General features: G+C 49.1%; 1 protein-coding gene across 6 annotated transcripts in view; it reads right to left on the bottom strand.

The window, feature by feature from the left end:
* The window catches only part of IPP (intracisternal A particle-promoted polypeptide), a 78,373-nt gene that overhangs the window by 16,444 nt on the left and 48,212 nt on the right, over window positions 1-13,717 (bottom strand). For 5 of the 6 annotated variants that reach the window (XM_063939374.1, XM_063939378.1, XM_063939375.1 and 2 more), the window contains one exon: window positions 12,270-12,437. The exons of the other annotated variant lie outside the window; for it this stretch is intronic. In XM_063939374.1, the coding sequence (XP_063795444.1) occupies window positions 12,270-12,437 (168 nt within the window). The remainder of the gene's footprint in view (window positions 1-12,269; window positions 12,438-13,717) is intronic. 6 annotated transcript variants of the gene reach the window in all.

Raw genomic sequence — 13,717 nt, 5'->3', positions numbered from 1 at the left:
CGTGATGCACACTGGCCCTGATTCAGATGCAGTCACAAAACAACTATTGTTTGCAAACCGGTTGATGTTTCCTTACTGCGCATGTGTCTGAGCCGCAGCGCCCACACGTAGCAAGCGAATTGTGATGGCGGTCACAATGAGGAATTAGTCAAAAAGCGAGTGAGAGGAAGACAGCGTTTGGGGGTGGGACCGGGGAGTAGTCTGCCAAAAGCAGGCGCGTCATGGCCGCTCAGATGGCATTTTCTGGGCGTGTGCATAAATTCGCAGTTGTAGTCTTACTTACTACTGGAGAATCACCTGCGTCCCGGGAGAGCAGCTCAGCCTGCGCGTCTACAGAGGCACTCAGACTCTGCGACATGACCCTATATGCGACGATGGTACCGATGTATCAGCAATTACACACCGTCGGATGGAAGTGATGCCATAGCAGTGGGTGTCCCTATGCTCAGGTTAGCTTCTGCTCATATTAGCATAGAGTCGCAATTGCGTAAGGCAAAAGATAGTAACGGTAGCAGCAAGAACAACCGCACCTGAATGGGCCTCAGTATGAAGAGGCAGAGGGCCTGATTCAGAGATGTACACAAACCCGAGTTTTGCCTCTTAGTTGCACTATGGATGGTCTTACAACGGTGATTGCAGACAGGATTTATTTGGAAAGCGATTTAAAGTCAGGGGCCGCCTGCAAAAATAAGAATTTACTCACCGGTAATTCTATTTCTCGTAGTCCGTAGTGGATGCTGGGGACTCCGTAAGGACCATGGGGAATAGACGGGCTCCGCAAGAGACTGGGCACTCTAAAAGAAAGATTAGGTATCATCTGGTGTGCACTGGCTCCTCCCTCTATGCCCCTCCTCCAGACCTCAGTTAGGGAAACTGTGCCCGGAAGAGCTGACACTACAAGGAAAGGATTTTGGAATCCAGGGTAAGACTCATACCAGCCACACCAATCACACCGTATAACTTGTGATAACCATACCCAGTTAACAGTATGAACAACAACTGAGCCTCAATCAACGGATGGCTCATAACAATAACCCTTTAGTAAGCAATAACTATATACACGTATTGCAGAAGAAGTCCGCACTTGCGACGGGCGCCCAGCATCCACTACGCACTACGAGAAATAGAATTACCGGTGAGTAAATTCTTATTTTCTCTGACGTCCTAGTGGATGCTGGGGACTCCGTAAGGACCATGGGGATTATACCACAGCTCCCAAACGGGCGGGAGAGTGCGGACGACTCTGCAGCACCGAATGAGCAAACTCAAGGTCCTCCTCAGCCAGGGTATCAAACTTGTAGAACTTAGCAAATGTGTTTGAACCCGACCAAGTAGAAGCTCGGCAAAGCTGTAAAGCCGAGACCCCTCGGGCAGCCGCCCAAGAAGAGCCCACCTTCCTTGTGGAATGGGCTTTTACTGATTTTGGATGCGGCAATCCAGCCGCAGAGTGAGCCAGCTGAATCGTGCTACAGATCCAGCGAGCAATAGTCTGCTTCGAAGCAGGAGCGCCAACCTTGTTGGCTGCATACAGAATAAACAGCGAGTCAGACTTTCTGACTCCCGCCGTTCTGGAAACATAAATTTTCAAAGCCCGGACTACGTCCAGCAACTTGGAATCCTCCAAGTCCCTAGTAGCCGCAGGCACCACAATAGGTTGGTTCAAATGAAACGATGATACCACCTTAGGGAGAAATTGGGGACGAGTCCTCAATTCTGCCCTGTCCATATGGAAGATCAGATAGGGGCTTTTACATGACAAAGCCGCCAATTCTGACACACGCCTAGCCGAAGCTAAGGCCAATAGCATGACCACTTTCCACGTGAGATATTTTAGCTCCACGGTCTTAAGTGGCTTAAACCAGTGGGATTTCAGGAAATCCAACACAACGTTAAGATCCCAAGGTGCCACTGGTGGCACAAAAGGAAGCTGAATATGCAGCACTCCCTTTACAAACGTCTGAACCTCAGGCAGTGAAGCCAGTTCTTTTTGAAAGAAAATGGAAAATGGATAGGGCCGAGATCTGAACCTTTATGGACCCTAATTTGAGGCCCATAGTCACACCTGACTGTAGGAAACGACCCAACTGGAAGTCCTCTGTAGGGGCCTTCCTGGCCTCACACCAAGCAACATATTTCCGCCATATGCGGTGATAATGCTTTGCTGTCACATCCTTCAGCGTAGGAATTACTTCATCTGGTATACCCTTTTCTGCTAGGATCCGGCGTTTAACCGCCATGCCGTCAAACGCAGCCGCGGTAAGTCTTGGAACAGACAGGGCCCCTGCTGCAACAGGTCTTGTCTGAGAGGCAGAGGCCATGGGTCCTCTGTGACCATCTCTTGAAGTTCTGGGTGCCAAGTCCTTCTTGGCCAATCCGGAACAATGAGTATCGTTCTCACTCCTCTTTTTCTTACTATTCTCAGTACCTTGTGTATGAGAGGAAGAGGAGGAAACACATATACCGACTGGAACACCCACGGAGTTACAAGTGCGTCCACAGCTATCGCCTGAGGGTACCTTGACCTGACGCAATATTTTTTTTGCTTTTTGTTTAGGCGGGACGCCATCATGTCCACCTGTGGCCGTTCCCACCGATTTGCAATCTGCTCGAAGACTTCTTGATGAAGTCCCCACTCTCCCGGGTGGAGGTCGTGCCTGCTGAGGAAGTCTGCTTCCCAGTTGTCCACTCCCGGAATGAACACTGCTGACAGTGCTTGTACGTGATTCTCCGCCCAACGAAGAATCCTTGTGGCTTCCGCCATCGCCACCCTGCTTCTTGTGCCGCCCTGTCGGTTTACATGGGCGACTGCCGTGATGTTGTCTGACTGAATCAGCACTGGTTGGTCTCGAAGCAGGGGCTCCGCTTGACTCAGGGCGTTGTATATGGCCCTTAATTCCAGTATGTTTATGTGCAGACGAGTCTCCTGACTTGACCACAGCCCCTGGAAGTTTCTTCCCTGAGTGACTGCCCCCCCATCCGCGGAGGCTTGCATCCGTGGTCACCAGGACCCAGTCCTGTATGCCGAACCTGCGGCCCTCGAGAAGATGAGCACTCTGCAGCCACCACAGAAGAGACACCCTGGCCCTCGGGGACAGGGCGATCAGCCGATGCATCTGAAGATGCGATCCGGACCACTTGTCCAACAGATCCCACTGAAAGATCCTGGCATGGAACCTGCCGAAAGTGATGCACCGACACCTGCTTTGGTTTCAGGAGATCCCTGACCATGGTCACTAACTCCTGAGCCTTCTCCTCCGGGAGAAATACCTTCTTCTGTTCTGTGTCCAGAATCATGCCCAGGAAGGGCAGACGCGTCGTAGGAATCAGCTGCGACTTTGGAATATTCAGAATCCAGCCGTGCCGTAGTAACACTTCCTGAGAGTGCGCTGCACTGACCAACAACTGCTCTCTGGACGTCGCCTTTATGAGGAGATCGTCCAAGTACGGGATAACTGTAACTCCTTGCTTCCGGAGGAGTACCATCATCTCCGCCATTACCTTGGTAAAGACTCTCGGTGCCGTGGATAGACCAAACGGCAACGTCTGGAATTGGTAATGACAGTCCTGTACCACAAACCTGAGGTACTCCTGGTGAGGCGGATAAATGGGGACATGCAAGTACGCATCCTTGATGTCCAGAGATACCATAAAATCCCCCTCTTCCAGGCTGGCAATGACCGCTCTGAGCGATTCCATTTTGAACTTCAACTTTTTCATGTAAATGTTCAAGGATTTTAAATTTAGAATGGGTCTTACCGAACCGTCCGGTTTCGGTACCACAAACAGTGTGGAATAGTAACCCCTTCCCTGCTGAAGGGGGGGTACCATTATTATCACTTGCTGGAGGTACAGCTTGTGAATAGCCGTCAGGACTATCTCCCTCCCCGTGGGAGAAGCTGGCAAGGCGGATTTTAGGTAACGGTGAGGGGGCACCACTTCGAATTCCAGCTTGTATCCCTGAGATACAATTTGTATAGCCCAAGGATCCACTTGTGAGCGAACCCACTGGTTGCAGAAAATTCGGAGACGCGCCCCCACCGCTCCTGGCTCCGCCTGTGGAGCCCCAGCGTCATGCGGTGGACTTAGTGGAAGCAGGGGAGGACTTTTGTTCCTGAGAACTGGCTGCATGGTGCAGCTTCTTTCCTCTACCCCTGCCTCTGGCAAGAAAGGATGCACCTCTGACTCTCTTGCTTTTTTGAGAACGAAAGGACTGCATTTGGTAATACGGTGCTTTCTTAGGCTGTGAGGAAACCTGTGGCAAGAAAGTCGACTTTCCAGCTGTCGCTGTGGATACGAGGTCAGAGAGACCGTCCCCAAACAATTCCTCACCCTTATAAGGCAAAACCTCCATGTGTTTTTTAGAGTCGGCATCCCCTGTCCATTGCCGAGTCCATAAGACCCTCCTGGCAGAAATGGACATTGCATTTATTCGAGAGCCCAGCAGGCAAATGTCCCTCTGGGTATCCCGCATATATAAGACGACAGCTTTAATATGGCTAAGTGTTAGCAATACGGTATCCCTGTCCAGGGTATCCAACCCCTCTGACAGAGTATCTGTCCATGCTGCAACAGCACTGCACATCCAAGCTGAAGCAATAGCCGGTCTCAGTAGAGTACCAGCGTGTGTATACACAGACTTCAAGATACCTTCCTGCCTCCTATCCGCAGGTTCCTTTAGGGCGGCCGTATCCTGAGACGGCAGGGCCACTCTTTTAGATAAGCGCGTCAGGGCCTTGTCAACCCTAGGGGAGGATTCCCAGCGTAACCTATCCGTTGGCGGGAAAGTGTACACCATTAGTATTCTCTTGGGAATCACCACTTTCTTATCAGGGGAAGACCACGCTTCTTCACATAACTCATTTAATTCATGTGACGGGGGAAAAGTCACTGGCTGCTTTTTCTCCCCAAACATATTTACCCTCTTGTCAGGGACAGGGTCAGCCTCTGAAATGTGTAATACATTTTTCATTGCAATAATCATGTATCGGATGGCCTTAGTCATTTTGGGCTGTAATAGTGCCTCATCCTCGTCGACGCTGGAGTCGGACTCCGTGTCGACATCTGTGTCAACCAACTGAGATAGTGGGCGTTTTTGAGACGCTGACGGCCTCTGAGGCGCCTGGGCAGGCCCGGGTTGAGAGCCCGGCAGTCCCCCGGCAGCAACATAATCAAATCTCTTATGTAATGAGTTTACATTGTCATTTAAGACCTTCCACACATCCATCCAATCAGGTGTCGGCACCGACAGGGGCGACACCACATTTATCTGCACTTGCTCTGCCTCCACGTAACCCTCCTCATCAAACATGTTGACACAGCCGTACCGACACACAGCACACACACAGGGAATGCTCTGACTGAGGACAGGACCCCACAAGGTCTATGGGGAGACAGAGAAAGAGTATGCCAGCACACACCACAGCGCTATATACACAGGGATACACACTACCAGAAGTGAATTTTTCCCAATAGCTGCTGTATCAATACACTTTTTGCCTAAATTTATGTGCCCCCCCTCTCTTTTTACCCTCTTAGTGCCAGGAGACTGCAGGGGAGAGCCTGGGGAGCGTCCTTCCAGCGGAGCTGTGAAGAGAAATGGCGCTGGTGTGCTGAGGAAGAAGGCCCCGCCCCCTCAGCGGCGGGCTTCTGTCCCGCTGTTTCTGACTAAAAAATGGCGGGGGTTTTACACATATACAGCCACAGACTTTCTGCAATTTTTTTTTCCCTTTAATAGATGAAGGTATTATATCCCAGGGATCATGTTATTTTATTAAATGTCGTTAGTCTACTTACGGATATATTTGTGGATAAAAGTGCTACGTCCATTTCTTAAGTTCTAACAACATAGCTAATTGGCTACCCCCCATAGGAAGACAATAGTCAGGGCTGGGGAATTTATTTATTATTTTAAATTGATGTAGTTTTGTGATAAATGTCGCTGCCATTTTGTGGACTGAACCCATCAATTAAGTAGAAACCATTTAATTCTGGGTCAATTTGGACCAGGGAACTATCTGAATTGAGAGTATACAGTATATGTTTTCCCCGTATGTGAGCGGGTTTTCTCCAGGTACCCCGTTTCCGCCAACATTTCAAATTCATACTGATAGGCTGATTGGCTTCTGACAAAATGGGCCCTATCGTGAGTATCTGTAGGTGAGTATCTGTATGGTGTAGCACATAGGGACCCCACATGCAGTACTAATAGTACTAATCAGCTGTAATGTTCTCAGGACTGCACATGTGACGGAGATGCAGTCTGCATGTGCAGCGATGGTCTAATGGCTACGGGCGTAGAGCCCTGAATGCTGTAGCCTGATTGGCTGGCTGCAGGTATTTTGGGATGGGAGAGAGTTGCAGAAAATGAGGGCATGACGGCCCTTCTTCTGGGCATGCTGAGGCCAGTGACGCAGAGTCACTGGCCCCGGCAGCTGGACATCCCGAGTAACCAGTGTTACCCAGATGTCCGATGCTGCGACCAATGGTTGCAATGTTGATGCAATGCAGCATCTTTGGACAGGTGGACCTCTTTTCACACATGTCATCTCCTGCGGTTTTTGCATACTTTTGCACAACCCCTTCGTACAAGGACAGGGCGCGGTACCATTACTGCCCTCCTCTGAAATCGCCTGTATAATCAATATGAATGATGAAATATTCTCTGTAAAGCTCTTGATAATATGTAGGCGCCATATAAATGATAATAAATAAGAATTTACTTACCGATAATTCTATTTCTCGGAGTCCGTAGTGGATGCTGGGGTTCCTGAAAGGACCATGGGGAATAGCGGCTCCGCAGGAGACAGGGCACAAAAAGTAAAGCTTTAGGATCAGGTGGTGTGCACTGGCTCCTCCCCCTATGACCCTCCTCCAAGCCTCAGTTAGGATACTGTGCCCGGACGAGCGTACACAATAAGGAAGGATTTATGAATCCCGGGTAAGACTCATACCAGCCACACCAATCACACTGTACAACCTGTGATCTGAACCCAGTTAACAGTATGATAACAGCGGAGCCTCTGAAAGATGGCTCACAACAATAATAACCCGATTTTTGTAACTATGTACAAGTATTGCAGATAATCCGCACTTGGGATGGGCGCCCAGCATCCACTACGGACTCCGAGAAATAGAATTATCGGTAAGTAAATTCTTATTTTCTCTATCGTCCTAGTGGATGCTGGGGTTCCTGAAAGGACCATGGGGATTATACCAAAGCTCCCAAACGGGCGGGAGAGTGCGGATGACTCTGCAGCACCGAATGAGAGAACTCCAGGTCCTCCTTAGCCAGGTTATCAAATTTGTAGGATTTTACAAACGTGTTTGCCCCTGACTAAATAGCCGCTCGGCAAAGTTGTAAAGCCGAGACCCCTCGGGCAGCCGCCCAAGATGAGCCCACCTTCCTTGTGGAATGGGCATTTACATATTTTGGCTGTGGCAGGCCTGCCACAGAATGTGCAAGCTGAATTGTATTACACATCCAACTAGCAAAAGTCTGCTTAGAAGCAAGAGCACCCAGTTTGTTGGGTGCATACAGGATAACAGCAAGTCAGTTTTCCTGACTCCAGCCGTCCTGGAACCTATATTTTCAGGGCCCTGACCACATCTAGCAACTTGGAGTCCTCCAAGTCCCTAGTAGGCGCAATGCACCACAATAAGCTGGTTCAGGTGAAACACTGACACCACCTTAGGGAGAGAACTGGGGACGAGTCCGCAGCTCTGCCCTGTCCGAATGGACAAACAGATATGGGCTTTTTTGAGAAAAAAACCACCAATTTGACACTCGCCTGGTCCAGGCCAGGTCCAAGAGCATGTTCACTTTTCATGTGAGATGCTTCAAATCCACAGATTTGACTGGTTTTAAACCAATGTGTTTTGAGGAATCCCAGAACTACGTTGAGATCCCACAGTGCCACTGGAGGCACAAAAGGGGGTTGTATATGCAATACTCCCTTGACAAACTTCTGGACTTCAGGAACTGAAGCCAATTCTTTCTGGAAGAAAAATCGACAGGGCCGAAATTTGAACCTTAATGGACCCCAATTTGAGGCCCATAGACACTCCTGTTTGCAGGAAATGCAGGAATCGACCGAGTTGAAATTTCTTCGTGGGGCCTTCCTGGCCTCACACCACGCAACATATTTTCGCCACATGTGGTGATAATGTTGTGCGGTCACCTCCTTTCTGGCTTTGACCAGGGTAGGAATGACCTCTTCCTGAATGCCTTTTCCCTTAGGATCCGGCGTTCCACCGCCATGCCGTCAAACGCAGCTGCGGTAAGTCTTGGAACAGACATGGTACTTGCTGAAACAAGTCCCTTCTTAGCGGCAGAGGCCATAAGTCCTCTGTGAGCATCTCTTGAAGTTCCGGGTACCAAGTCCTTCTTGGCCAATCCGGAGCCATGAGTATAGTTCTTACTCCTCTACGTCTTATAATTCTCAGTACCTTAGGTATGAAAAGCAGAGGATGGAACACATACACCGACTGGTACACCCACGGTGTTACCAGAACGTCCACAGCTATTGCCTGAGGGTCTCTTAACCTGGCGCAATACCTGTCCCGTTTTTTGTTCAGACGGGACGCCATCATGTCCACCTTTGGTAATTCCCAACGGTTTACAATCATGTGGAAAACTTCCCCATGAAGTTCCCACTCTGCCGGGTGGAGGTCGTGCCTACTGAGGAAGTCTGCTTCCCAGTTTCCATTCCCGGAATGAAACACTGCTGACAGTGCTATCACATGATTTTCCGCCCAGCGAAAAGTCCTTGCAGTTTTTGCCACTGCCCTCCTGCTTCTTGTGCCGCCCTGTCTATTTACGTGGGCGACTGCCGTGATGTTTTATCCCACTGGATCAATACCGGCTGACCTTGAAGCAGAGGTCTTGCTAAGCTTAGAGCATTATAAATTTACCCTTAGCTATATTTATGTGGAGAAAAGTCTCCAGACTTGATCACACTCCCTGGAAATTTTTTCCTTGTGTGACTGCTCCCCAGCCTCTCGGGCTGGCCTCCGTGGTCACCAACATCCAAAACTGAATGCCGAATCTGCGGCCCTCTAGAAGATGAGCACTCTGTAACCACCACAGGAGAGACACCCTTGTCCTTGGATATAGGGTTATCCGCTGATGCATCTGAAGATGCGATCCGGACCATTTGTCCAGCAGATCCCACTGAAAAGTTCTTGCATGAAATCTGCCGACTGGAATTGCTTCGAAGGAAGTCACCATTTTTTTACCATGGCCCTTGTGCAATGATGCACTGATTTTAGGAGGTTCCTGACTAGCTCGGATAACTCCCTGGCTTTCTCTTCCGGGAGAAACACCTTTTTCTGGACTGTGTCCAGAATCATCCCTAAGCACAGGAGACTTGTTGTCGGGATCAGCTGCGATTTTGGAATATTTAGAATCCACCCCTGCTGTTGTAACAGTATCCGAGATAGTGCTACTCCGACCTCCAACTGTTCCCTGGACTTTGCCCTTATCAGGAGATCGTCCAAGTAAGGGATAATTAAGACGCCTTTTCTTCGAAGAAGAACCATCATTTCGGCCATTACCTTGGTAAAGACCCGGGGTGCCGTGGACAATCCAAACAGCAGCGTCTGAAACTGATAGTGACAGTTCTGTACCACGAACCTGAGGTACCCTTAGTGATAAGGGCAAATTTGGGACATGGAGGTAAGCATCCCTGATGTCTCGGGACACCATATAGTCCCCTTCTTCCCGGTTCGTTATCACTGCTCTGAGTGACTCCATCTTGATTTGAACCTTTGTAAGTGTTCAAATTTTTTTAGATTTAGAATAGGTCTCACCTAGCCTTCTGGCTTCAGTACCACAATATAGTGTGGAATAATACCCCTTTTCTTGTTGTAGGAGGGGTAATTTAATTATCACCTGCTGGGAATACAGCTCGTGAATTTTTTCCCATACTGCCTCCTTGTCGGAGGGAGACCTTGGTAAAGCAGACTTCAGGAACCTGCGCAGGGGAAACGTCTCGACATTCCAATCTGTACCCCTGGGATACTACTTGTAGGATCCAGGGGTCCTGTACGGTCTCAGCGTCATGCTGAGAGCTTGTCAGAAGCGGTGGAACGCTTCTGTTCCTGGGAATGGGCTGCCTGCTGCAGTCTTCTTCCCTTTCCTCTATCCCTGGGCAGATATGACTCTTATAGGGACGAAAGGACTGAAGCTGAAAAGACGGTGTCTTTTTCTGCAGAGATGTGACTTAGGGTAAAAAACGGTGGATTTTCCAGCAGTTGCCGTGGCCACCAGGTCCGATGGACCGACCCCAAATAACTCCTCTTCCTTTATACGGCAATACACCTTTGTGCCGTTTGGAATCTGCATCACCTGACCACTGTCGTGTCCATAAACATCTTCTGGCAGATATGGACATCGCACTTACTCTTGATGCCAGAGTGCAAATATCCCTCTGTGCATCTCGCATATATAGAAATGCATCCTTTAAATGCTCTATAGTCAATAAAATACTGTCCCTGTCAAGGGTATCAATATTTTTAGTCAGGGAATCCGACCAAGCCACCCCAGCTCTGCACATCCAGGCTGAGGCGATCGCTGGTCGCAGTATAACACCAGTATGTGTGTATATACTTTTTATGATATTTTCCAGCCTCCTGTCAGCTGGCTCCTTGAGGACGGCCCTATCTATAGACGGTACCGCCACTTGTTCTGATAAGCGTGTGAGCGCCTTATCCACCCTAAGGGGTGTTTCCCAACGCGCCCTAACTTCTGGCGGGAAAGGGTATACCGCCCATATTTTCTATCGGGGGGAACCCACGCATCATCACACACTTCATTTAATTTATCTGATTCAGGAAAAACTACGGTAGTTTTTTCACATCCCACATAATACCCTCTTTTGTGGTACTTGTAGTATCAGAAATATGTAACACCTCCTTCATTGCCCTTAACGTGTGGCCCTAATAAGGAATACGTTTGTTTATTCACCGTCGACACTGGATTCAGTGTCCCTGTCTGTGTCTGTGTCGACCGACTAAAGTAAACGGGCGTTTTAAAACCCCTGACGGTGTTTTTGAGACGTCTGGACCGGTACTAATTGTTTGTCGGCCGTCTCATGTCGTCAACCGACCTTGCCGCGTGTTGACATTATCACGTAATTCCCTAAATAAGCCATCCATTCCGGTGTCGACTCCCTAGAGAGTGACATCACCATTACAGGCAATTGCTCCGCCTCCTCACCAACATCGTCCTCATACATGTCGACACACACGTACCGACACACAGCACACACACAGGGAATGCTCTGATAGAGGACAGGACCTACTAGCCCTTTGGAGAGACAGAGGGAGAGTTTGCCAGCACACACCAAAAACGCTATAATTATATAGGGACAACCTTATATAAGTGTTTTCCCTTATAGCATCTTTTTTATATATTTCTAACGCCAAATTAGTGCCCCCCCTCTCTGTTTTAACCCTGTTTCTGTAGTGTAGTGCAGGGGAGAGCCTGGGAGCCTTCCCTCCAGCCTTTCTGTGAGGGAAAATGGCGGTGTGCTGAGGAGATAGGCCCCGCCCCTTTTTCGGCGGCCTCGTCTCCCGCTCTTAACGGATTCTGGCAGGGGTTAAATATCTCCATATAGCCCCCGGAGGCTATATGTGAGGTATTTTTAGCCAAAAATAGGTTTTCATTGCCTCCCAGGGCGCCCCCCTTCCAGCGCCCTGCACCCTCAGTGACTGCCGTGTGAAGTGTGCTGAGAGGAAATGGCGCACAGCTGCAGTGCTGTGCGCTACCTTAAGAAGACTGAGGAGTCTTCATGCCGCCGATTCTGGACCTTCTTCTTGTTTCAGCATCTGCAAGGGGGCCGGCGGCGAGGCTCCGGTGACCATCCAGGCTGTACCTGTGATCGTCCCTCTGGAGCTAATGTCCAGTAGCCAAAGAAGCCAATCCATCCTGCACGCAGGTGAGTTCACTTCTTCTCCCCTAAGTCCCTCGTTGCAGTGATCCTGTTGCCAGCAGGACTCACTGTAAAATAAAAAACCTAAGCTAAACTTTTCTAAGCAGCTCTTTAGGAGAGCCACCTAGATTGCACCCTTCTCGGCCGGGCACAAAAATCTAACTGAGGCTTGGAGGAGGGTCATAGGGGGAGGAGCCAGTGCACACCACCTGATCCTAAAGCTTTACTTTTTGTGCCCTGTCTCCTGCGGAGCCGCTATCCCCATGGTCCTTTCAGGAACCCCAGCATCCACTAGGACGATAGAGAAAATACATTTGGGTGGATATATTTGCGCTGTACCTCCAACAACATAGATCCTTCCCTCCAGCACGGCTGCGCTCATCCCGCTGCGAGCTTGAGGCAGAGACGACACCGTGCTCCAGTACTGGCTGAATGTATCAAACCTCTCCACGCAGCTGAGAGCTCTGCTGTCACTCCAGCGCCCACCCTGCAAGCGAGTGTATCCCCCTGTAAGAGAGAACATCCACACTGGAATACAGATCAGGGTTGATCAGCGCACTGGTATTACTGCATGGAAGTATAGTTGAAAAATATGATAAATATAGACACTGGTATCAATTGTAAGTGTATGGAATCACTTTGAGCAAATGTTCTCAGTGTATTCACAGTAGGTCAATGAAGGTCTGGATTATTACCGGTGTGGCTCCCCTAGAGTCAAAAAAGGACAAATATACATAGAGAGAAAAAAGTGCTAGACACACCCAGCAGGTGGTGCTAGACACGCCCAGTAGATGGTGCTAGACACACCCAGCAGGTGGTGCTAGACACACCCAGCAGGTGGTGCTAGACACGCCCAGCAGGTGGTGCTAGACACACCCAGCAGGTGGTGCTAGACACGCCCAGCAGGTGGTGCTAGACACGCCCAGTAGGTGGTGCTAGACACGCCCAGTAGGTGGTTCTAGAAACGCCCAGTAGGTGGTGCTAGACACACCCAGCAGGTGGTGCTAGACAACGCATCGCCGACGGTGCACCCCCTAATAGAATGTGCTGCACACGCCTATGTTGCTCTCCCTTAATTCATAGGGTACAAGATGGGAAGCGTTTTGGTTGCATCACAATATAACAATCTGATATCAATATCTCACCCTTTATGATACTCTGTGTATTATTGTCTACACACAAGATCATTCTTATCCTATCTGTTTTAGGTTTTCCTTTTGACATTATTAAAAGTCACACAAGAGTCTACTTTTTGCTATGTATAGAGAACATCCACATGTCACATTCTCCTGTGCTCGCCAGTTTACTGCAAACAGAGCAATCACTACACCATACCATATCACTACATCAATCTGCACATACCATTCTCATTAATGTAGGCAGAGTCACTGATCTCTTTCTTTGGCGCATGCGCAGTATGGTGAAATCTGCATGATGGTCCGTATCTGCCGAAACCTGTGACTCTAGGGGTCTATTTACTGTCTCGTACCAAACCTGTTATAAAGTGATTACAGTGCACTGTTTGCTCTTTCAAAATGTTTTGCCGCTAATGTAAGGAAGATCTAGACAGACAGCGCTACAGCGTAATAATAAATGTAATATTATGGACACAAAACACATACTTCATATTACTGAATTACCACTACACCACAAGCATGGTGGGCTAGGCGTTCCTAAACTCATGATATACTTTCAGGCTACACATTTACCCAACGTGTCCTGTAACACTCTCCTCCTCACCACAGTCTTTGGATGTTTGTTGTAGATGACTTAAGGCCAGTACTCAC

This window comes from Pseudophryne corroboree, chromosome 9 (assembly GCF_028390025.1).
Source record: "Pseudophryne corroboree isolate aPseCor3 chromosome 9, aPseCor3.hap2, whole genome shotgun sequence".
NCBI classification, from domain to species: Eukaryota; Metazoa; Chordata; class Amphibia; order Anura; family Myobatrachidae; genus Pseudophryne; species Pseudophryne corroboree.
This window is presented reverse-complemented; position numbering and strand designations above follow the sequence as displayed.